The sequence below is a fragment of the Chionomys nivalis genome, chromosome 14 (assembly GCF_950005125.1).
Source record: "Chionomys nivalis chromosome 14, mChiNiv1.1, whole genome shotgun sequence".
Classification (NCBI taxonomy): domain Eukaryota; kingdom Metazoa; phylum Chordata; class Mammalia; order Rodentia; family Cricetidae; genus Chionomys; species Chionomys nivalis.
Window position 1 is genome coordinate 58679824 of NC_080099.1, and position 26384 is coordinate 58706207.

The window sequence follows — 26384 nt, forward strand, 5'->3', positions numbered from 1 at the left end:
TCTTACTGGAAACAAAGATAAAAGTTGTAGCCCTTACCTATGGCTGAGTGGAATGGATTCATTTGAGCTGAGTCCATCGCCCTGCACAGGAACAGAATCATATCAAGTTTTCATGCTAGGAAAGACGAGAAACCAATATAATATAGCTCAGATGGAGAACAATGTTATTCCTCATTTCCCTGTTGTAGCACCTGGAAAAGATCTGACAGTTACAAGATCTACTCAAGGTCTACTTTACTCCAATTTAAAGCCATGCAAAACACTCCTGATCCACTTTTAATATTTAGTAGAAATCACTTGAAAGAAATATTCTTTGTTGAAATGAAAGAAGTCTATGGATATGACTTGGTGGTGAAGATCTTGTCTTGATCACTGAAGGTCATTCCTGATATGGAAGAGTGAAGAGAAGAATAAATCAAAAGAAATATAAATAATACATGCGGAGCCAGGAGGTGGTGGTGCATGCCTTGAATCCCTCTACTTGGGAAGGAGAGGCAGGAGAATCTCTGTGAATTTGAGGCCAGCCTAATCTACAGAGTGAGTTCCAGGAAAGCCAAGGGTACACAGAAAAACCCTGTCTCAAAAAAAATCAAATAATAAGAATAATGGTGATGATGATAAGGCAAGTAAAATTAAACCATTCATATTGAATATATTTTAGACTTTATAAACTCATAAAGAGAAATTCAATATATTTGGTTATTTAAAATATACCATTTATTACAAAGTTAATTTCTTATTCCCTTACAACATTTTCACTGGGATAAAGGTAGTTTCATGGACATTGGTGAGTGTGCACGCTGACATAAGAATGAAAAACTAAAGGACCTGGGTGTTTACTTAGATCTTTGTCAGGCTCCTGTAATGATAGCAACAGGCCTAGTATAGAGGTGGTACTCACTCAACAGGCCTAGTGCAGAGGTAGTACTCACTCAACAGGCCTAGGTAGTACTCACTCAACAGGCCTAGTGCAGAGGTGGTACTCACTCAATAGGCCTAGTATAGAGGTAGTACTCAATAAAAATTCATGTTTTTCAACCATAAAATAAAAATGGAATAAGAGTAAAGGAAGAATCGGGGAAGGAAATAACAAAGAAATGTAAGTCAGGAAGAGGAGAGGAAGAGCAAAACAAAAGATCAGATTTTGTTGAATATGTATAATCTTCCACTGTAATCTCTTTCTGTGTATTTTCAGTCTTGCATGTGGCTTCAAGTTGTTTTCTATTAATTAAAAGCCACCCTCTCTCCCAGTCACTTCCCCAGTATCAGGAGAGAAATGTTAAGCATAGATCCCAGGTCCATGCTCCTACTTCTCCAGGCCCTGCTCCCCAGCCTGACTCCAGGCAGACTTGGGCACCACCACTGTCCCTCACCCATCTGTGCCTTTGACTTCTCAGAGATCTCCCAGGCAGCATCTGCTCTATTACAGCTCACTCGTTCACTTAACAACTGGCCTTGGGCCTCATCAGTTTATAGTATTGTGAGGGTTTCCTTTTTTCAAGGGTGAATAGGATTCCACTGTGTGTGTGTCCCTTGTTTTCTCTGGCCAATCCCTTGCCAGTGGTTCTTTAGGAGACTTCTACCCTCTTTAGTGCTTGTTGCTTGAAGCATTCTCCATCATTTTTAATTCATTTGGAAACTGTCAGGTTTTCTGTCTATAGCCTGTCCTCATTATTGCCTGGCTCTTTATCATTTTATTATTACTATTAATATTTATCAAAGGTGAAAAATATGCACATAAACTTAATGTTCACTGTATGGACTTTTCTTACTTAGTGCAACTGTGTGGCTGGCATTGAGTGTGTAAAAGGTGAAGTATCACAGAAATGTCACAGTGATGGAATGCTTTTTCATTACAGGACGAAGCTACTCCCACTGACAAACAGTGCAAGCCTGAGGCAGCCCAGGCCACCTACTCAACATCTACTGTTCCAGGCTCACAGGAGGTATTGTACATCAATGGCAATGGGACCTACAGTTACCATAGTTACCGAGGGCTAGGAGGAGGACTGCTAAACCTGAATGACACTTCTAGTAGTGGTGAGTCTTCACAGCAGATTGCATTTTGTGCGTTCATTTGGGGCTGGTTTATTTTCTAAACCTGAAAGAAGAAAATGGTTAGACTGTTATAAGGACTAGTTAGTGACAGGGGGGTGAAAAGAAGCCTATTTGAAAACACAACATTCGTCTCTCTGCCTAGATATCTCTCTATATTGTCACAGCTTCTGTAAGCAGGAGGAGGATTGTTCAGTTCAATGATTGCTGTTTGATATTGACAAAAAATTCAAGTAGAATAAGAGCAATTTTTCACAAGTAGCAATTCCCTCTGCCTCTGAAGTTATAAGGTACAGTTTGTCAAGAATGATTCAGTAGTTCATAGAGCCTTGTGATTTAAGAGAATTTAAAGCATTTGGAACTTTATGGAAAATGTGCACGATTTTACTAGAAACACATGGACTAAAACAACAAGCAGAAGCCACCATGCCTCCTCAGCTATAGATTAGCAACAATAATGATCTCTCATCAGTGAGCGATGCCTAGAGCCAGCTCGTGTTTGCTCATGCTTTCAGAATTTCTTGCATCTGTGTGTCACTGCATCTCTAAATGAATCAGAGATTTAAAAATGTTTGATATAAAAATAAGTAATTCTTGATTCCTTAATGACCTCTGGCTTCTGGTTGGTGCAGAAAAGTCTCTGGAGTCCTTTTGCAGATCAGATCTAGAAAGCCTGGGCTGAGTTTAGTTGAGTCTTGTCTGCCCCAGCCACATGATGTCGAGTGGAGATGTTCCAAACTGGAAAGTTATTATTTATTTATATTTATACTAGAAAAGGTGAATAAGTCAATAAACATCCTTTAAAGTTAAAAACATAATGTGCTTAGATTAATATTGTGCAACTATTAAAACAAGGGTGGGGTAAACAGTTTGTACAATGATAGTTAGCCATCACTAAAACAGGAGGGGGTAAACAGTTTGTACAACGATAGTTAGCAGTCACTAAAACAGGAGGGGGTAAACAGTTTGTACAATGATGGTTAGCATTTGCACAATCCTACTTCCAGTTCTCAGGCTGTGCGTCTCCATCACAATGCCTCCTAAGCCATAGCAGGGAGTAGGAAGTTATGTATTGAGCTGAGTCCTCAGCTGTGCCTTCTTCTTTGTTTCCTTGCAGTCATGGTTCTCTTTGTTCCCCACTGTTCACTTCAAGGACAGTTTCCTCTGATCAAGGCTGAGAGTTATCTTTTTCTGTGGGTGCAAATGCTTTGCTTTGAAGTGTGACCTTCTCGATGGCTTGATATCTCTGCTTTTATCATTCACAACATTGTTCTTGGTCTCTATTGGTGTTCCTTGTTTGAAAGTTGATGGCACCAAATTCTAGTTATTTCTATAATATCTGCAAAAGAAAATGCTAACTTGGATCCCCTTGAGTGAACAAAACTTCACTAAGTAATGACATGTGAAGCTAAAATAAACTGAGATGGTTTTATTCCTACCCAACAAGAATCATTTATCTATGCTCCATAAATGGCTAAATCATGTTATGGGACAATACAACAGGAAAATATGAAGCCTCTTGCTTTTAGTTAATTAAGAACCTCAAGACATGGATGACAGAGAAGTAGCCCACTGTGCTCCCGGACTTCACAAGTTCTGTCCTATATTATGATATTTGTCTGAATTAAGAGGCTGTTATTAAAAATACAGTGAGATCCTGATGGGAGAAATGTATTGTTTACAAAGACCAAGAGGGAAACCTCACAGGATTTCAGAAGGATGCTGTTGCTGTAGCTGTTGTTGCTGTTTTGAGACAAGACCAGTCAGGTTGTTGAACTTTACTGTAGAATTGTAACAGCAAAGTTTTTCTTACATTTCATCTGATTCTCAAAAGATAACGACACATTGTCTTTCAAATAAAAACAAAGAAAAATAAAACAAAACTAGAGTCAAGTCTGGACAGATGATGTAACTAGTGAATTTTCCTATGTGGTTTTTTTAACTGCTGTTGGAAGAAATAGCATTGTTTCACTCTCCTGCCTCAGATCAAGCCTCCTGAGTTTCTTTCACCTGATGCTTCCTCTCTAACGTGAATTGTTGCTCACCCTTAAAGTCTATGACTTAGAACTCCCAGGTGTAGTCGTATACCCTCAGAAAACTCTTGAATTTCTCCATATATATATATACATACATATATATGTATGTATATATCACACAGTGAATGTGTGTGCATACACACACACACACAATCACCTTGGTGTCTATCCCTCAGTCATTGGTGATGTTCAAATGCCACATCAGAATTCTAGAGAAGCCAAGCATGCAGCTTTCACAAATTGATAGTTTGAGTGCAGATATAACAATATTATATTGAGAACTACTTTGTTTGATACTTGTCTCCTCTCCTTCCCCATAAAAACCTTCAATTTCATATAATAATAGAGACAGGAAGGAGCTAGAGGATCCCTTGACAGCAACCTCTCCCTATCAGGATCTCTTTGACTTTTTAATAACAATATTCCCATTGCCCTGTGGTATCAGAGGGAAGGGAAGACCTCATGAAGTCTGGGAGCAGAGTGGAATGGGAAGAGCTCTTCATTTCTCTTACTTCTTTGCCACCAATGTCTTAGGCCTCCATTTTCATGTGGTATAGCTTCCCCCATCTTTGCTTCTTGAAGGCTATGAAATAAAAGGCAGGCATAGGCTATTAGGAGGATAGCTTATGATAAAATCATGTAGCTATGGGACAGTTTGGCTCATACATTCTTTAACTTTTGTATGATGAGATAAAGGACACTTAAGAAGACCACAAAAAAATGATTTCCAAGCCTTGAAAACTGCCTGTGTGCTGTTGAGAAAGCACATCATGAGATTAACCTACTGGTTGATTGTAATTTGGTTTTGTTTTATTTTTCACTCTTTGAGGGCCTGGCATCCAGTTCCCAAATAATGACTTATTCTTTTTTATGAATGCCTGGCCTTAGCTGGGCTCATTTACAGCCAGTTTTCTAACTTAAATTATCCTGTTTCTCTTTAACTACATTTTGTCTCTGGGATTTTTTCCTTTCTTTCCTTCTTACTCCCCAGCTGGCTGTGTGACTGGCCCACGGTGTCCTCCTCTCCTCCCTTTCTCATTTCTTTTTCCTCCTGAGCTTAGATTTCTTTCTATGTTTCTATGTATTCTCTCTTCTGATTTATCCCTTTCCTGCATAGCTATTGGCCATTCAGCTCTTTATTAGACCAACCAGGTATTTAGGCAGGCAAAGTAACATAGCTTTATAGAGTTAAACAAAGTAACATAAAAGAATGCAGCACATCTTTACTTCATTAAATATGCTACATTATAAAGTAATGTAACATTAATGTAACTAATAACTTAATGTAATATTAATGTAACTAATATTCTACCACAGTTAACCTACTATGCTTTGTAACACTTTGAAAATTAGATAACTCTCTTTGAGCTGTGGCTTTGGACTGAGTTTTAGTTCAACTTAACAGCTAAAACATAATCTTGGCAAACGCCCTGTTTACACTGACACAAAAGAAAATTGCTCAAGTGTAGAAGGACTTCGGCACCCATTGACGGTGGTAGCCAAGGGAATGAATAACTGTAATATAAAGGGCCTCAAAATAGGTTTTCATTCTCCAAGAATCTAGAATTCCTTTAACACTAGTATTGTTTACTCCTGTCTTGGTTTTGTTCAGTTTTATTTCAAATACAGAGAGACTGTTAAGTTGACTAGATACACAATTTCATTTATCTTGGGACTTGCCCCATAAATTCTGTGAATATAATTATTCTGACTTACAGAAGACCCAGTTTCAATTCCCAACACCCACATCAGGCAGCTCCCAACCACCTGTCATTTCAGCTCCTGGTGACCCAGTTCCCTCTTCCAGAATCTGTGGAAATAGCCCCTGCAATAGAAATAATGAAACCATTATATTTTAAGGCAGGCATTGTCTTGTTGAAATGTCAAAACATTTTTAATTCTACCTTACTCTACTGCTTAACTCATTGAACATTTTTGTTACATTTTTCCCTAAAAAGTGTGTACTCTGAGAAAACAGAGCCTTCATCTTGTCCAAGATTACATTCTTTTGAGTAAAGTCTGTAACATATTATGTACCTAATCATTGGCTTAATTGGACTAATATTATTAAATAGAGTTTTGAAGTCAAAGACAAATAGGTACAAAGACAATAATTTATGTATTTTGGATGCTAGGAGACAATATGATGCAAAAACAAAGGCTGGAGCTGCAAGGCTGCGGTAGAGCATGTGCTTACCACACGATTCCCTGCATTTGATCCAGCACAGAAACCAGCAAAAAACCAAAATAATGAGTAAGAAGAAAGCAAACCAGAAGGGAGGATTCATCCACGTGTAGGTCTACAGTGGTTTTAGGAGAGGTTTATAGACTCCTGTTTCATTTTTAATATAATAGCAATTTGGAAATCTGGACTACACTGAAGACTTCCTAGCAAGAGAAGAATATTTCTATGACCATTGCCAGAGTGCCCTTCAAATCTTCTGCTAGCCAGCCCACCATTTGTTTAGAGCTGGCAAGCGCCTGCACCCAACAATCCAAATTTTCAAATTGGAGTATTATCAAATTGACAGCAGCTATAATTTGTACAAAGAGTGTATTCAAATTAACCAAATGAAAGGAGCAAGAAGCAGCCAGTCATCTGGTCATTATCCTTTCCATTGACATGGGACATTCTGTCAGGAAGATCACATCATACCATCCACAGAAGGCAATTGCGGCTCACCGCGCTTACCCATTGGACCCCTTAAGTCTCAATTATGTGCAAAAGGCATCATTTACTTTTGGCTGTTTCCTCTCAACACACTCCATGGGGAGTAGCCTTTCCAATCTGTTCTTCAACTCTGATATAAAGTAGGCTGATATACAGACTAAAATCTAACAAGATCAAGTTGTGATAATAATGAGCCGTAATACATGTGTATGGTTATTCCTAGTCTGCCTGAATCCCTGCATCAGTTATCCTCCTTGCTTTGTCATGACATGAATAGATGGGATTTCTACTTTAAGGGTCTTTTTGTCACTGAGTCTAGGGCAGGTACGGCTTGGTCATAGGTCTACCTAGAGGTTATCACAGTAGTCATACGAGACTGAAGCCTCATTTCTAGCTCCTTAACCCCTCAGTCATCATAAGTGTTCTTGGGGGAAATAGTCAAAGGAGCCCTTCCATTCATCTACCCTTTTCACATCTCGCTTAGTTTTCCTTCAGCTCACTAAAGCAAGCTCTCCCTACCACGTTGTAGTAGTTGATAGGTAGTTGATAAGTTCTCAATGACTGCACCAACTGTCAAATGTAAGATGATTTCATCCTATAATTTTCTGGATTTTATGGACATATTTGAATACCCTGATGATTATAATTTTGAAATATCCATGGTCTTGACACCTAGAACAGAACATTCTCATCACCTTGTGTCCTCAGCCTTCTCTATTTCCTGTCTCTCAAGCATTTGCTATAGATAGATAGATAGATAGATAGATAGATAGATAGATAGATAGATAGATAGATTTTACTCATTTTGTTCATGATGCAATTTCCCTTCCCTCTTACTCCCTTTGTCCCTGGAAGCGTTTTGTTCTGCACACTGCTCAAGGTAAAACTCATTAGTGGCTATCTTTTCTTCTGTAAATATCTGCATCCTCATCCTTCTTTCTGAGCTACAGATTTTATATCTAAGTTTTAACCAGACAGAATAGTCTAGCTATCCCAAAAGACCTTAAGCTAATAATGGAAAAATGACTTCTTCCTCCCTATGTGTTCCATATGACACTGCCTATCTTGGAGCTGAGCTGACCTTGGGTACTTCTAACTTCCCCTGCACCTGACTCATGTCATCCTTTTGGTTTCTCAAAACACCTGTGCTATTTCCCCCATCACTTCCAGTTGAGTTCTCCTCTTGCATGTTTCCATATGCGCCATGAAGATTTCCTGTGTCTTCACCCATTTGTTATGCATGTTTTTTCACAGAGAATAAGCATAGTTTGGAGCTTGTTCCTAACTTCCTTATGATCAGTGTCAGCTCACATTTGGGTTCAATGAATACTAAATGGATACATGAATCACAAATGCCTATGTAAAAATATTTTCCCAGTGAAACATTGTGCCTCCTTGAACATCTTGACTAATTCAAGTTAAGCGTTGAAGTGATAGAAGCTTCGGATATTTTTCTTGTTCTTTTCTTGTGTGTGTGTGTGTCTGTTTTATGTGTGTTGGTATGTGTTAGTACATGTGTGCAGATGAGCATGTGCACATGAAGAACTCAGGACAGTCTAGGGTGACATTCTTTAGGTTCAATATTATTTTTCTGTTGTTGTGATAAAACACCAAGACAGAGGCAACTGATAGAAAGAGGTGTTGTTTGGTCTTGTGGTTCCAGGGGAATAAGAGTCCTTTGACATTGAGATGGGGAAGCATGGCAGACAGACAGACATGGTAGCAGAACTGATAAGGCACATCTTCCAACTACAAGCAGGAAACAGAGAGTGAATGGTGCATAACTTTTGAAACGCCAAATTGTCCCCAGTAATATATTGTTTGCAGCAAGACTATGCCAACTAAACCCACACAATAGTGCCACCATCTGAGTATGAAGAATTCAAATGCCCAAGAATATGTGGACATCTCATTCAAACAACCACTGACTCTCTCCAGCTTTTATTTGAATCTGAGTTGTCACACTGGTCTACAACTCAACAAGTAGCAAGTAAGCTGAGCTTGGTGATCAGTGAACCCCAGGAATTTAGCTGTATAGGATATTGAATATCTGGGATTACATATGCACTTGACCACACTTGGTGTTTCCCAGGTGAGTTCTGGGGATCTAGGTCAGACAAGCATTTTGCTAATTGAGCCATATTACCTGCTCTGAAGTTATCTTCTTAATGATAGGCCTCTTTCTCTTAATACCCAGAAAAGTACAACATTGAAGGAAGAGAAATGTTTCATTTCAAATATTTCACAGCAATGTTTTGAAATGCATCAATTCTGCCTTAAAATATACTTGGCTTTTAAGCCTATAATTTAGGGAAATTGATTGCTTTATCCATCCAGGGGCTTAGGAAGTGCTCACGTAGCTTTATCTTCTACTCTTAATAAATTGTATTGGCTTGACAGTCACATGAGAGGAAGCAATGCTGACACATGGGGAGGGGCCTTCACCTCTTGTCCCACATGAGCTGGATGCCCCTGCGGTGTGAGAATCGCATGCAATCTGTCACAAAAGTTCTATAGATAACAATTTTACAGAGTAGTGTTGCTACTTATTCACAGAAGCTGCATAATCCTCTTCAGGACACTGGCAGGTTCTTTACATATGGAAAGATGCTCAAGATACCATATTATGGGGAAAAGGTGACTTATGTAATCAAATTAGAGTCCATGTAGTTGGGAGCCTGCAGTTACTCTAACTCTGTGGACTTCTTGTTAAAATGCAACGAGTTTTCAAAGCAGAGCAAAATTTTATTTTATATTTTAAAAAGCAGGGAAGGTGGTTTGGTGAGTAATGGGTAAACATGAGATCTAAGTTAAAAGACCCAACATTCATGTAAAAAGCGAGAATACCTGTGGTCTCAACACTAGGGAAGCAGAGACAAGGGAATTCCTGGAGCTAGCTAGTCAGAAACACTGAGCTCCAAGTTCAATGAGAGACTGTCTCAAAGAAGTAGGAAAAGAACAACAAAGAAAGATACTTAAGGTTAACCTCTTGCCTCTGATGCATGAAGATACATGTTGAGACATATCTGCATACATGTATACACAAACAAAACCAATGTATTATATTAGATTTTTTTTCCACTAAGTGATTCAACTTGTTGCACTTGTATTTATACACACATGTGTATATACAATGTACTCACACAAGTACACACACATAAATTTTATTTATTTGTTGTATATATGGATGTTTGCTCTGCATGTATATCTGTATACCACAAGTGTATCTGGTGCCAGTGGTGGTCAGAAGTGGATTGTCTGAGAATAGAGTGTAACATGGAGGCTAGCTTGTTTGTTGGGGGTTTCTGTCCTGCCTGGTACCCCCAGCTGTTTAGCCCTAAAGAAAATCACACAGAGATCTCTATATGTTGTAAAGCTGATTGGCCCATTAGGTAGGGCTACTTATTAGCTCTTGTAGCTTATATTAACCCATTGTTCTTATCTATGTTAGCCATGTGGCTAAGTACCTTTTTCAAGTGGGGCAGATCACATCCTGTTGCTTCAGTGGTCTGGGCAGGAGTGGGGGGAATCAACTTCCTCCTTCCCATAATTCTCCTGTTCTCTTTGCATCATTTCTACTTCCTGCCTGGCCAATCAGAGTTTATTTAAAACATGATTGACAGATTACAGACAATTCTCCTGCACCACTAGAGTTACAGATGGTTGTGAGTCACTAATGGGGACCAAATCATGGTCCCTTGGAAAAGTGGCTAGTGCTCTTAACTACTGAGCCATCTCTTCAGCTCCCCATTTTTATACTTTTTTGTTTTGGTCCTTTGAGATAGTCTGTATCGACACAGCCTGCAGGCACTAAGCTGTCTTGATCATTCTGTCTCCCAAGCGCCAATACACCAGTGTATGCATACTCCCCAGTCAACTGTCTACAGTTAGTAAGCTCATGTCTCTAGTACAGTGGTTGATTCTCAGCCTTCCTAATACACTTCCTTATGTTGTGTTTCCAACCATAAAATCATTTTATTTTTATTGCTATGTCATAACTGTAATTTTGCTACTGTTACAAATCTAATGTAGCCGGGTAGTGGTGGGACACTCCTTTAATCCCAGCATTTGGGAGTCAAAGGCAGGTGAATCTATGAGAGTTCAAGGCCAGCCTGGTCTACAAGAGCTAGTTCCAGGACTGGCTCCAAAGCTACAGAGAAACCCTGTCTCGAATAATAATAATAATAATAATAATAATAATAATAATAATAATAATAATAAATCTTATGTAAGTATTTTTGGAGATAGAGGTTTGCTAATGGGGTTACAACCCACAGGTTGAGAGTCACTGTTAAAACGCATCCCTTTGACTACTTAATCAGGGCATTTTCCTGATCCAAAGTACTCGTTCTATCCACATTGTCTTTTCTTTCTTTCAAGTATGATTTTATCTAGATCTGTGGAATCCAGTATGACAGTCACTTGCCATAGGTGACTACTAAACTGGAATGCACTAGATGGAATAGAGTTCAGAATTCAGATCTTCCCCCATATTTGGCTCCCTTTCAACTATTCAGCAGCCAGAACTGATGAGAAGCTGTGCGCAAGGGCAGTGCCGCCGCCACTAGCGTTTCTCTCAGCAGTGCTGGTTCACGTGCTTAGGTTGGTACTGGGTGGCTGAGTTGCTGTATTGATTACAGAAGATCGCCTGCCTTTGATTTCTCGTGTAACATTCTTTTCTCAATGGAGTAAGTAAGTTTGTCTGACAAAGAAACTTCAAGGGTGATTCTTAGAAAGCTACAGTTTTGGAACCAGGGAGATGGCTCAGTGGGTAAGATGCCTGCTCGTACGAGCTCAAGAATGTGAGATCATATCCCCAGAACCCGGTATCAGTGTCTGGAACCCTAGCACTGGCGGAAGAGTGCAGATACAGGAGGGTCCTAAAACTTACTGGCCAACCATTCTAGGCAAATCCATGAACTTTTTGATTATTTAAAGATCTTGTCTCCAAAAATACAGAGATCAGTTGAAGGAAAAACACCGGAAGTGAGCCTTACATACACAAGTATGCACAAACATGTGCATATACACCTGCATGCCTGCGCACACGCACACACACATGCAAATATACTTACTCCATACACAGATTTAAAAAGAAATATGTTGTTCTAGCTCAAGTTGCCAGCCCTTTCAAGACCTTCCTTGCATCTGGGAGTTCTGTGTAAAGCTAATTCCTATTAAATTAGTAACTTTGGGTGGAGCTAATTCCTAATGTAACATAGGTGTTTAAAAACATTTTGTCATAACTTGAATTACTTCAAAATTAGAAAACTCAAAACAGAACAAATATTAGGAAAATTCAGTTAGTGGCAGAACAGATTAGATGGAAGACCAAACTCAGTATTTGAAACCGAACTATATTCTTGGCACTTTATTTTATTCTCTCTCCAGCTTTCCCATGTGGATCAAAACTATCACCTAGAATTCAACTGAGACCGTGAATTATTTAGACAGTTTTGTGTTGCAACACCTAGAGATTTGAAAAGATGATGCTTAGTATAAATTTTAATGACTGAACATGATGCTAGTAATTTGTTAGAAAATCAAAGAAATAGAATGAATTGTCTGGAGAATCCATGAAGAAACTTTCTAATTACCACGGGGCTTTCCCTGGGTTCCTGTAGGTCGAAGACCTCAGAAACAGGCTTTGAAAGAGGAGTGAGTGACCTGGACTTTCCCTGACAATCCAGCCTGTGTAATTGGGTGTAGAGTTCAACACTGAGCAGGCTCTTCCCAGGGCTCTTTCTGCAAAGCCCGATCTTTACTCCTGCACAGGAAAATGGATTTGTATGTGCTCCAACTGTCCTCTTGAGAATCCCTTGCTGTGCGTTGCAGGAGACGAATGTAAGAAGTCTCCCTGAGCACTCTGGGGCTGCTTTCTTGAGCCTGCTAATAAACTGCACATGGCCTCTTCAGGAGACACGAGATCATTAAACGTGGTGTGGGCTGTCTTCCTTGTACAGTACCCTTTGAATGTTGACACATCCTCTGGGGATCTGTTTGTACAAACCAGTTCCATTTCACCTCTCCCTCTAGCTTCTGGCTTCTGGAAAAAGCTCCTGGATGGGGGATGAGTTCAGCTTGCTTTACTGTTCTAGGGAGTCAGTACCACTACCTTCTATAGGGAAGTATATGAACTGTGCTCCACTTTGAGCTTGGATACCGGTGGACCTCCCAGCACAGGCAGCAGGCCACTAACTTCCCCCACTAGAGATCTCTGTCTGTTTAAATCTCCCCAAAATGGCTGAGAACTACTGCCTTACCTTTGCTCTCATGTTAAAACTTTCAATTACAATGCTAATATTCTTATTGGTTACTTCAAGGCACATGGTAATTTTAATGACATTGGTTTTGACTGACATGTAGATGTCTGTCCTGGAGGCTCTCCTTCCATCTATGCAGAGTAGCAAGAACTTGTGGACACACACAGCTGTACTCCAGGAAGTTTCCTTTCATGCCTGTGTGGGCTACTCGCTCAAACTCAGAACTGGTCACAAAACTAAGTGTGCGGTAAGCTGGAGAGATGGCACAGTGACAAAAAACGCTTGTCGCTTTTGTAGAGGTTTCAGGTTCCAGTACCAGCACACACATGATGGCTGATTTGCCATTTGTAATCCCAGGTCCAGGAGATCCAATGCTCTCTTCTGACCTCCACGGGCACCAGACTTGCACGTGCATACAAACAGGCAAAACATACATACACATAAAATAAAATAAATGAAACTTTAAAAAATGTCTAGCAGTATATTACTCTGTGTTGTCCTTTGGTTATTTGTCATATATATATATATATGTGTGTGTGTATATATATACATTCACACACCATATATGACATATATATGTGTGTATGAATGTAAAATTTATGGAATCCTATGACTACGTTATACTATATAAAATGATTACAAGGATGGTTTTATACTATAAAAACCTTGTTCCAAAAATCATATTCATGAACACAGTTTGCTTAAAAGAATATGTTTATTTTCAAAGCAGAATTATTTTTGTAAGTTTCCTCCTCCGTGACCTACATCTCTTCCAGTGCTCTGACCTACTATCATCTGTGCCCATGATTATTCTATTCCTTATAAAATATTAATTGGCTTTCTAAGCCATTTAATAACAAAGGTTTAAAACTTGGGATAGGGCATTAACCTTAATGGGAATCTATAAACTCGTTTCTCAGTCATTTGCAGGGAAAGTCTTTGTATAGGTTCATAAAAACAGTTCTGCTTCCCGTTCAATTCTCTTGATGCTTGCTGAAGGGAAGTGAATATTTGATAAGCAATCAAGGAGAGAAGGCAAGCAAACACACTCTAGCTCCAAAAACCTCTACTTAAGTTTTTACGTGTCTTAAATCTTTATTCTTTACTTCTGTGCCATATTGAGAAATGAGCTAAAAAGCTGCTCAGCGCTGGGAGATGGGGAAGTGTGTGGTGCATCTAAATTCCCAGCACTCCTACAGCTATATGGAGAGAGGGTAACCCCAGGAAGCTGATGGGACAGCTATCCTGGGAGACAGCATGAACAAGAGACCCTGTCTCAAACGAGATAGATGGCTGCCCACACCCACTGTTGCCCTCTGACCTCCACACAAGCCTCCAGCACAAACACACACACAATGAGAAGCCTCTTCAGCATAAACCCCCTATTCTGCACGAGTCCTGCTTCTTTTACAGGTTTTGATAATTGTAAGCAGAACACGAATGTTCTTTCTGAGTGTGCCGGAAAGCAAGGCTTGCTGACCCTCATTTCAGTTTGATGACTCACCAAATGATAGTCTGTGCACTGGGTGCCTGCGATTTTTCCTTCCACAAAGTTCATGTCTGTTTTCCTCTTCTAATCTTGAAATCATTTGAATTTGAAAACAACAACAAAAAATGTTCCAGAAGTAGTACCTGATTCACCTCCACTTCCAAGGCAACCAGAGTTATGGTGACCGTGGATACACATCCTACACACCAGTTAAGCATCAGCTTAAAATATGATTTGCTAATACTTTCTAAGTCTTCCTTGGCAAAAGGTAAAATATATAGTGATTCATGAAGGTTGAAGAAATAGATGGATCACACTGAAAAATTTCAGGTTACTTTGTCATATGTATATGTGTGTGTATGTGTATAATGAATATAAAACTTATGGAATCCTATGGATATGTTATACTATATAAAATGGCCTACATGACTGTCACCTCCTTAAGGTGCATTTTGACAATAATTTAAATCACTTGAATGAGAATGATATATCATATGATATGTAACTACACATTATTGATAGTGATATGAATATTGGAAAAAACAATAAAAACCTGCAAGTAATTTTGTGTTTTATAACAGCTAATAAGGGATGGATAGGTGTTTCATTCCCTAAGAGTGCATATTGTTCCCATAGAGGATTGATACCCAGTTCTTTGTACCAACATCAGGTGGCTCACAATTATCGGTAACTACAGTGGCAGAGAATCACACCTCTTCTGACCTCCACAAGAACGTGCTCTTATGTGGGAACACCCAAACACAGACACATGAATGTATGAACAATTAAAATTTAACAAAAAAATCAGCCACTGATTCAAATATAAAACTCTACCATATCTTGAGAAATTTTTACTAAAAATATTTTCCAATACATTAATGACCAAACTATGTTGAACTTTTAATATTACTCTAAAGTTTTAATGTAGTTATTATCAATTTGATTGTCAATTAATAATTTCAATTCTAAAGGAAGTATATCCTCAATAATTAGCAAGTTTCTTACTGCATTATTTTTCAGTGATTCTAGGATGGTTATAGTTTTTCTAAGTTTTTTAAGGCACTGTAGAGTTATCAGTGTGTGTTTAGTATACAGAAACTTAGATATTCATATTGCCATTATGCATACAGAAAGATACTCCTTTCACATTTTATGTCTATAACACATTAAATAAGTATCTCAAAACTTTAATGGTAACTGTGACCACCAGCCCTTTAAAGGATAACTCTTTAATAAACTTTTAAATTCAGTTGTTAATATGTTTTTTATCAACTTGAATTGGCCACAGGGTGTCCAGACATTTCACTATTAATTAGGTGAGAATCTTCCAACCAGTTGAAGACGTCACTCAAAAAGAAGCAAATGGTTGGAAAAAGGGACTTTCTGCTGCCTGAGACTGACTGAACTACAGTGCAGGAGCTTTCTCAGACTAAATGAAGCCTTAGCTCTCATGGGGCCTGCACCTGCATGTCTGCAGCTAGAATACATCACCAACTCTGCTAGTCATCAGACCACAGCTTCATACTGGCTTTGCTGAGGATGCAGACTGCTGGCTGCAGATTTTGAGATTTCCGAGCCTCCAAACTGCATGTCGCAATCAATACTTTATTTCCTATAAACGCACACATAGAAGCACACCAGCAGGCATGTGCACATACACATATGTATGTTTATAACTAATATGTATGAATAGAAATAATGCACAGAGTCATGCCAACTTAAATAAATCTTTAAACTTTAATAATGTTAATATACCTGGGAAATGGCTCAGTTGATAATGTGTTTGTGGTGCAAGAATGTGAATCTGAATCCAATTCTCAGAACACACATTTAACATAATGTAGATGTAGTGGCACACAATTTTAATCTAAGAATTGGAGTGGTGGAAGAAGAGGATCCCAGAGGCTTAAAGGTCAACCAGTCTTGTCTAAACAAGCCCAAGGCCGGAAAGAGACTCTGTCTCAAACAACAGGATGAACAGCTTATGAGGAATAATACTCAAGGTTGTTGCCTGTCTTAGACACACACACACAAATATAACTTTACTTATTAAGTCACTTAATACAAATAATTTAATTCTATTTTCCTGCTTTATTAGTCTAGCAAACAAAGGAAACAGTATTTGTTAATAATTTACTGGTGAATCTCAGAGAATGTGAATAATTTAGTCAACCTCACACAGCAGAGAAGCTTATATTGAAGAACTCAAACCCATGTCTACATTTGCTGACTTTAATGCTGTCTGTTCATCTTTGTATGTGTATTAAATAGTATTCTGTGTTTTGAGTTTAATTGCATCCTGGGTCCAAATTCATCAGTTGGATCTTGTTACTTAGTTTGTCAGTGCTATAACACAGGTAGAACTTCCATTTTATTAACATATTTAATTCAGTATTTTATTAAGATTTTGGTAATTTTATAAAATGTGTTTTCATCATATTGAACCCATCCCTTCCCCTAATCTCTTCCAGATCTACCCCCTATATCCTCACCCCTCCCAACTTCTTCTCCTCTCGATTTTTCTAAACCACACCAGTCCAGTTTTGCTTCCCATATACTCATGCACAGAAGTCTTATTTATATTTTAACTGAATTTTTATTTAAATTTAAATTTTTAACTTAAAAATTTTGAGAATATCAAGTGATTTCTGTATTTACATTGTTCCCACCTCTCCTGCTCCCCTGCTTAGCTCATGTGTCCCTTCCCACTCACTCTCAAGTCCAAGAGCTCTTCTTTAATATTACTGTAATGTGCTGACATGCACCAACACACATGTTCATACAGCCTACTAAGGCCATTTAGCATTGCTTATATGCACATCTCTGTTCAAGGCTGATCATTTAAAATAGGGTAATCTATCAGGCAAGGGTCTTGTCCTCGGGGAAAATCAAATTTACCTCTCTCCAAACCGCTGGTCATGGGACCTTGTGAAATTGTCCCCATCTACACTGGTGCATCAGTTAGTATTGACGCTTGATCTTGTGTAGGTGACCATATTGTGGAGAGTTTGCGGTTTCAAGTTCCCTGTCATTTCTAGAGACACAATCTAACAAACAGCATCCTGGTGCTATGGCTTTTATAAAGTCTCTGCCACTCTTCCACAATGTTATCTGAACCTTAGGTTGCATTGTAGATTTATTAATTGTGGTTTGGTCTATAGGTAATTGTCTTAAACTGAGTTTAGATACAAACTAAAATGAAGTACAAATGGATCAAGACAATAAAGAAAAATGTTGAAATATCAGTTAAGAATACTTACTACTTTTTCAGAAGACCTGGGTTTAATTCTCATTTATTCTTAAAACCAGTAAATATATTAAATATATAATTTAATATATAGTATAACATATGAACACGTAGTAACAAGGTCTCACTATGTAGCTCAAGTTGGCCTTTCATTTTGTAACCCTCCTACCTCAAGCTCCAGAATGCTCAGATTACAGGGATGTGCCACCACCTCTAATTCAAAAGCATAGAATCTTTGTCAAGGCAGGTTCAGGAGATTTATATTATAAAATATTTATATTTATTTTAAGATAAACATCAACAATAGCATGTGAGAGATATGTATTTACAGTTTCCACTAAAATTCAATATATAAAATTCAAAATATACTGTACAATGATGTGGGAGTCCTCTCTGTGTGTTTCTTGCATTGGTTAATGAATAAAAGAAACTATCTTGGCCTGATAGGGCAGAACTTAGGTAGGCAGAGAAGACAGAATTCTGGGAGGAAGAAAGGAGAGTCAGATAGACTCCATGGATCCTCCGGAGACAGACTCTGGGAATTTTACCCGGTAAGTCACTGCTACATGGCAATATACACATTAATAGGAATGGGTTAAATTAAGATGTAAGAATTAGCCAATAAGAAACTAGAGCTAATGGGCCAAGCAGTGATTTAATTAATATAGTTTCTATGTGATTATTTTAGTTTTGGGCAGCTGGGATGAACAAGCAGCCTTCTCCTTGCAATGCTACTATAGAAGAGATCTATGATCATAGTATGTAAAAGACCTGGATCTACCAATAAACACTGTCTGGATTTGACGTTCAGATTTGGTAAGAAAGTGGTTAGTTTGTTGATGACAAAGTTCTGTGGCTATACTTCACATTTCTTGTCAGTAATGTCTTCAACTTCTCATGACTGTGGTTTGTGTCTTGCCTACTGTATCTTCTTAAGAAACCAATACAAACTTGCTTCATAATTGGTAGTGTAAAAGACTATTCTTTGGTAGCCTGGTGGTGATTATCCCATAGTTAATAAGTAGAGAAGAGAAATCTGATAATGTAAGGAAGATTTAAGTGAGGGAAGCTCAGTCAGAAGAGGCTTTGATTACACTTAACCAGATTGACTGATACTACTTGTAATAAACCTTAGACTACAAAAGAAGTACAAGTCCCACTAAAGTATGCTCTCTGATAATTTCCTAATCAAATCTTGCACACTGAGTGTGGAAAAACATCAAGTCGTACTGAGAACCATAAATATCATTGTCTTAGGGCTGGAGAGATGCCTTAGGGTTGGAGAGAACTTACCATTCTTGCAGTGGACCTAGGTTTTGTTCCCAACATCCAGATCAGGTGACTCACAACCACCTGCAACTCCAATTCCAGGGGATCCTATATACTTTGAACACCCCAGAATTCTGTACATATGTGATGCATATAATTGCATATCGGCACACACATATACGTGCATAAAATAAGTACTTTAATAATTATAGTCATACAAATAATGGAATGAAAAGTCGTTTCTGTATGTATATACTGAAAGTAAGCAAAGGCTTACTAAAAATAGTCTTTGTCAATCCAATTAAGTGTAATCAACACTTTTTCTGACTGAGTTTCTATAATTTATATTGTCGGATTTCCCTTCTCTACTTATTAAATATGGGATAATCATCACCAGGTTACCAAAGAATAAGCTTTTGACACTACAAATTATGAAACAAGTTTGTGATTGGCTTCTTAAGAAGATACAGTAGACAAAACACACACAACAGTCATGAGATGGTTAAGACATTATTGAAAAGAAAGATGAAGTATAGCCATGAGACTTTCTCATCAACCAGCTAATTGCTTTCCAACCAAGCCTGACCACCAAATTCAGACAATGTTTATTGGTAAATCCAGGTTTCCTATGTACTTTGATCACAGGTCTCTTTTATAGCAGGAGATATTTTGAATTCTATATTGAAATTTAGTGAAAACTATAAATGTTGATCTCTCACATTAATTTAGGCAACAAATTGGGGCATTAATGACTCAGTTTATATTGCTGAAGAGAAATAGGTAATCATAAAGTAGTAATTCTCTTATTCCATGTGTCCCAAGAACATACCTATAAATTATTAAATGAAAACTTAACAAAATAGCATAGAAGAAATGACACCCAAGATCATTACCAAAGAGTATAAAACACTTCTCTCATAAACCAATAGATAGAAAGGAAAAGCAAGTTAAAAATAAATTAAAATTTAATGGTTACATGAAGAAACATACCTCTAACTTTCTAATAATGCATAGTCATTCAAATATTGGCAACTTAAGTAAACAATAACCATGAAGGAATATTTAGTATGCTGGTAGCCATTGCATTCAGAAGTATTGATAATTAGTGGATAATAAATTTGAACAGTGGACCTGGGCTAGTATTTTATTCCCACTTCAAACAATAAAATATTGATTAATTATTTTAGAGTTGTTTTCTTTGCTTTCTTACGTTTATTACATTGTGTGTGTGTGCATGTGTGTGTTTTGTGTGCATGTGTGTGTGTAGGTCAGAGAACAACTTGTTGGACTTGATTCTCTTCTTCTACCTTGTAGGTCTTAGGGTTCAAACTCAGGTGTTGTAACAAGCATCTTTACACACTGTTTTATATTGTAATTTCAATTGTAATGTATAGTCATGAATATTATAAAATTTGTAACTTAACAGTGACATGTTTGTGTATGTCAAGTTGACAAGGGATCAATTAGACCAGCTAATTTTACATCAACTTGACCCAAGCTAGAGAGCCATCAGGAGGAGGCAACCTCAACTGAGAAAATGCCTCCATAAAATCAGGATGCAGAGAAGCCTGTAGGGCATTTTCTTAATGAGTGACTGATGGGGGAGGTGTCAGCCCATTGTGTGTTGGGCCATCCCTTAAGTGAGCCATGGGGAGAAAGCTAGCAAAAAGCCCTCCTTCTTGGTTCCTGCTTCCAGGTTCCATCCATTAGGTTCTGTCCCTGTTTGAGTTTCTGTCCTATCTTCCTTTGATGATGATTGTGAAAGAACCCTCCTCTCCAAGTTGCTTTGGTCATAGTGTTTCTTCACAGCAATAGTCATTTTAACTAAATCACTAACTGAGCCATCTTGCTGACCAATTTTTTAAATTAACATACTGTAATTGTACATATTTGTAAAACACAGAGCATGCTGTATATAATATTCAGGTCAAGGTAATCAGCATTCCCATCCCTTTATCATTTATTTGTATAATCATTTAGTCCAAGTTAGAAACAAAGAAAATGCTGAAAAAAAGAAAAGAAGTCTGAATATTACTTTAAATAAGAAACAAGAAATAAAAAGACCAACAAACCCAAAAGCTGAACATTTGAAAGGCTTTGAAATTACCTATGAAGACAAACCAAGAAAGAAGAGCATAGAGAAATAATAAAAGAGCAGTGAAAGGCTACAAGAGTGTATCTCTGGCATTCAGTGAAAGAGCCTCTCTTACAAATATTAACTCTAAGAGAAATAGGGCTCCAAGATGAATCTGAATACACGAAGCAGAATTGGTATTGCAAATACGAAATTTTCTACTCAAAGGATCAGACCCCAGTGGTTTTGCAAATAATTTTATCAAAAACAATAGGACTGGATAAGCTAAGTTTTAAGTGAGCAAATACAACATGGGGGATGGGGGAACGGAAAGTACCCAGATTTATATGATGTCAAAGTGATCCCATCAGGAAGGATACCCCCAACAGGCAAATTCTGGTGCTCCAAGACTTGTGAATATAGATGAAACTTATTGGCTGTTGAATCTGGTTTACTTTATTTAGTTTGGTAGTTCAGATACTGTTTACCTTTGATAAACATTCAGTTATCGGGTAAAGGAAGGGTCATTTATGAGGTGTCTGAGTTTAGCCAACACCACAGCAGATGCTTTATATGTTGCTAGAATATTGATTTTTTTTTTGGTTAATTTATTTTACCTTTTGACAGAAAGGTACTAAATTATCATCAGTGAATACTTCTATCGAACATCTGCTACACTCAAAAGAGAAATGAAACTTAGCTTTGGAGACAAAGTTAGCATCCAAACAGCTTGCTAGCCAACAAAGCCCCTTCACTTCCCCTGGATGGTTGTTTGACTGTGATAGCGAATGTCCAGAACAAAGAAACCTTGGAAACTACTGAGATATGGAATGAATGGCTCTGATGGGATGTGGAACATGTGATCCTGAAAATTTCAGTGGTCGCTTAAAACTCCCTAGTCACTGGCTGAAAATAGCTTTCCTTGCCTTTTGAGGCCTTAGGATGTTTCTGCTATGTTACTGTTGTTTATCCCATGTATATTCAGGGAATTGAGAAGACTGAGGAGACTAAAGAACTGGTGTCCATAAGGCATGGATTAGTTATTGCCAAGATCAATTTCAAAGCTGAGAAAGAATTAACTCAGTACAGTCTGAAGTGGGATCAGTTAAGATACGAGAAGCACAGAGGGCTATTTGGACAGATTTTTAAATTTGTATTTCAGCGGATAACATACACCTATTCATTAAGAAAATAATAGTAAGAGCATGCTGGGAAACACCCTACTCTTCCAATTGTCACTGAAACTCTGCCATCCTTAAACTAAATTCTCATTTACTAAACCATCTTTATTCTGTAAAATTATATCAGAAATAGAATCTGTGTAGTGTTAGGGAGGTATGCTTGCATGGAATGTGTGAGAATGGTGTGTGTGTGTGTGTGTGTGTGTGTGTGTCTGTCTGCCAGAAGACAAGCGCTGGTGTTGCCTTAGTGAGGGTTACTATTGCTGGGATGAAACACTATGACCAAAGCAGTTCAGGAAGGAAAGGGTTTGTTCAGCTTATGCTTCTATATCACACGTCATCAAAGCAAGTCAGGACAGGAACTCAAGGAGGACAAGAACCTGTAGCCAAGAACTGAATCAGAAGCCATGGAGAGGTGCTGCTTACTGGTTTGCTCATCATGGCTTGCAGAACCTGCTTTCTTACCAAGCCAGGACCACCAGGTGGCACCACCCACAATGGGCTGGGTCTTTTCCCACTGATCACCAATCAAGAAAATGCTTTACAACTGTATCTTATGGAGGTATTTTCTCAATTGAGATCACCTCCTCTCTGATGATTCTAGCTTGTGTCAAGTTGACATAAAACCAGCCATTATAAGTGCTGTTCCTCAAATGCATCCACCTTTCCATTGGGTCAGAGTCTCAAAGGCCTGAACCTCACTAAGTAGATGAGGGTGGTTGACCAGTAAGCCCCTGTCTATATCTCCTCAGCACTGGGATTTCAGGTGTCTACTCTCTCAGCTTTTTGTGGTATGTGTTAGGGATCTGAAGTCACGTCCTAACGCTCATATGGAAAGTACTTTACTGACCAAGTCATATCCCAGCCATGTCATTATATATATGTGTGTGTGTGTGTATGCATATATACATATTATTAGATTATTTTATTTATGTATGGATGCTTAGCCTGTAGGCATGTATGTGCACCACATGCAGGCCTGATACCTCTGACCCAGAAGAAGGCATTGAATCATCTGTAACTGGAATTACAAAAGGTCAGAGATCCTATATGGGTGCTGGGAATTGAATCTAGGTCCTCTGCAAGAACAATCTCTCCACCCATCTCACTAATAATTTTGAACAATTTAAAAGAGTTACCACAGTCTTCAAAAATGTAGTTCTCATTGTTAAAAAACGTTTTTTAAAAAGTGTCCTTGAAAGCAACATTATCTGAGTTAAAGAGAAACTAAAACATTATAACAAAATGAAGCATCTTAAAACAAGAAACAAAAATGTACCATAAACAGTCAACTGATACATTAATTTTAGAAATAAAAATGAATAATTATGAATGTATACTTTCATTTAAACTTTAAAAATAATAAATGGTCGTTTATTTATAACTTAAATATATCTCATGCCTTAAAAATGAATCATGGCTCTAATTTTGGTCTAGGTTAACATGACATATCTTTAACTTTTGATTCAACGTTTCAGAATTATCATAAAAAAGTAAGTCCATATCACTTTGATCAACACAGGATACTTAGATAAACATGGCCTTTTGGAGGTTTGTGAGTATTTGCCTTAGCTGTGTTACGGAGACCATTTTCTGTTTAAGTGTCTTCTTGGTCATTGACTTTCCTATTCACTGGCATGGCTTATCTAATAATCATGTTCTCAGTGGTTTTGTCTTCAAATGTAACTTCCTAGACTTCATTAAGTTCTACATCTTCATATTTCAACTATTATTTATAGTGGGCTTACATTTTAATTATGCAATAGTTGTGTTTTGAGTTAAGGTGAATCAGTTCAATATAGCTTTGAATCTTTGAGACAAAATGAAAGATTGATAGTGACATTGGATGAGGGCTGTGTGAGTGGTCACTAAATAAATATCTATTACATGTATATTTTTTTCTTCTTATCCCTATGAAATTAAAGATTTGAATAACAATCACTTAGCAAAAAGGTTTCTTATAGTTTGGAGAGGGGTTGCTAATGAGCTTACAAAGACTACAAAGTTATCTCAATTGTATGTGTTAATAAATGTGGAAGAAATTAAGTCTTCACTAAGTTAGGATGTTTAGAATTTTAAGGCAAATGGGACCTCGTGGTTCATGCTTGTAATCCCAGTACTTGGGAGGCGGAGGCAGGAGGATCAGAAGTTAATGGTCATCCAGACCACAATCCACAGCTCCAGAAGAGCCCGGTAACAAAGAGGACCCTATGAGGGACATATTTCTATATGGTATGGCAGCCAGGCTCTTAAGCTATAGTTTGTATGGGAAGTAGTCACATAGTTTTCCAGACAGCAGCCCCCAACACACATGGATCACCCTGGGAAGGGGAAATAGATGAGATCTCCTGGGCAAATTGGGGGCCAGGTGGATTGGGGAGTGGTAAAGGGGAAGGGGTGAGGGATGAGAACATGAGGGAATGGGAGGGTGGAGTTGGAGGAGGAATGGGATGGGAGAGCTATGAACGAGATATCTTGGTAGAGGGAGTCATTACAGAGTTATGGAGAAACATGATGCTGGGAAATTCTCAGGAATCCACAAGGATGACCCCAGCTAAGACCCCTAGCAATGGTGGAGAGGGGGCCTGAACTGACTGACCTTCCCCTGTAATCAGATTGGTGACTACCCTACCTGTCATCATAGAACTTTTATCCAGTAACTGACAGAAGCAGATGAAGAGAACCACATCCAAGGACCAGGCCAAGCTACGGGAATTCAGTCGAAGAGATGGAGGGGGGATTGTATGAGCCAATATCATGTGACAGGGAAATCCACAGAGACAGTTGACTCCAACTTGTGGGAGCTCATGGACTCTCGACAGGGGATACTACATGGGACTGAACCAGGCCTTCTGCATGTGGGGGATTGTATTGTAGCCCGGTCTGTTTGTGGGATCCCTGACAGGGGTACCAGGATCTGTACCTAGCACATGAGCTGGCTTTTAAAAGCCCATTCCATATAATGGGACACCTTGCTCAGCCTTGATGGGTGGGCGGGGGAAGCTTGGTTCCCTCAACTTGATGTGCCAGACTTTGTTGACTCTCCATAGGAGGCTTTACCCTTTCTGAAGAGTAGACAGGGGTGGGATGGGAGGAGGTTTGAGGAGGAGGGGAGGGAGAAGGAACTATGGTTCATATATAAAATGAGTAAAAAAATAAATAAATATAAAAAGAAAAAGAAGCCTATCAATAAAAGGGAATGCACAGAGAACCTTGCAGAGATACTGTTAACTGTTTGAGCACAGGTTCAGTGACTCCTTTCCACAAATGTGACAAGCCACACTCTCTCCGTTTGTCATGTCGATAACGTGATTTTGTAAATAGCAGACCAAATGGAAGATAAATCCTTCCTGAAAAATCAAAGCTTGGAAAGGCCATGACCGAAGTAGAAGTGTGTTTCTCGTGAATGTCAAGAGTTCTTTGGAAAGATCTTACTGTCTGCTCTAATTAAATTTCAAGGGAAGCTGTTTCCCTCTCGGGAGACCTCTACGTCCTTCGGGGATCCATGGAAGAGAGACTGGGTCTTGACCTGTCTCCCTTATGCCTCAAGAAGCACTTGCAAGAAAATTGTGATACTTATCTTAACTCACAAAAGAAATGCCCACCTTTTTAAACACTTCTGCATATTTAGGGTCTGTTAAAATACTTTCATGTTACAGAGTCATGTTGTGATATGCTTAGCAATACTTTATTCAATTACTACTAAATTTAGACATTCTCTCCAAACTTTATGAATTTTAATAAATATTTGCTGAATTATAAAGGCAGACATGAAATTTTCATATGAAGTGTCTTCACAATGCTAATTTCTGAAATCAAGATTTTAAATAACTTTGTATTCAATTTTAGAATAAGTTACTAAATTTTGCATAAAACCAGAACTTCTAGACTTGGTTTAAAGATATAAAGGAATACTAGAAACATCTGACTGTATTTTGTGCAAATAGAGATGCAGTTTAATAACTTAAAACATCTAGTTTCCCTGCAGGTTGTTATAAGAACTACTTTCTCACTCCATTTCAAGGAAAAGTTTATTCTAACCTATTATAAAGCTAATCCACCTAGTAGATAACATTACCTTGATGTGAGAAAGAAACAT

At 38.3% G+C, this 26384-nt stretch overlaps 1 protein-coding gene across 7 annotated transcripts in view; it reads left to right on the plus strand.

Annotated features, from left to right (window-relative positions):
• Positions 1-26384, plus strand: part of Nol4 (nucleolar protein 4) — a 372059-nt gene that overhangs the window by 342276 nt on the left and 3399 nt on the right. For 6 of the 7 annotated variants that reach the window (XM_057789158.1, XM_057789164.1, XM_057789157.1 and 3 more), the window contains one exon: positions 1860-2040. In XM_057789158.1, the coding sequence (XP_057645141.1) occupies positions 1860-2040 (181 nt within the window). The remainder of the gene's footprint in view (positions 1-1859; positions 2041-26384) is intronic. The other variant, XM_057789161.1, reaches the window with a different exon arrangement.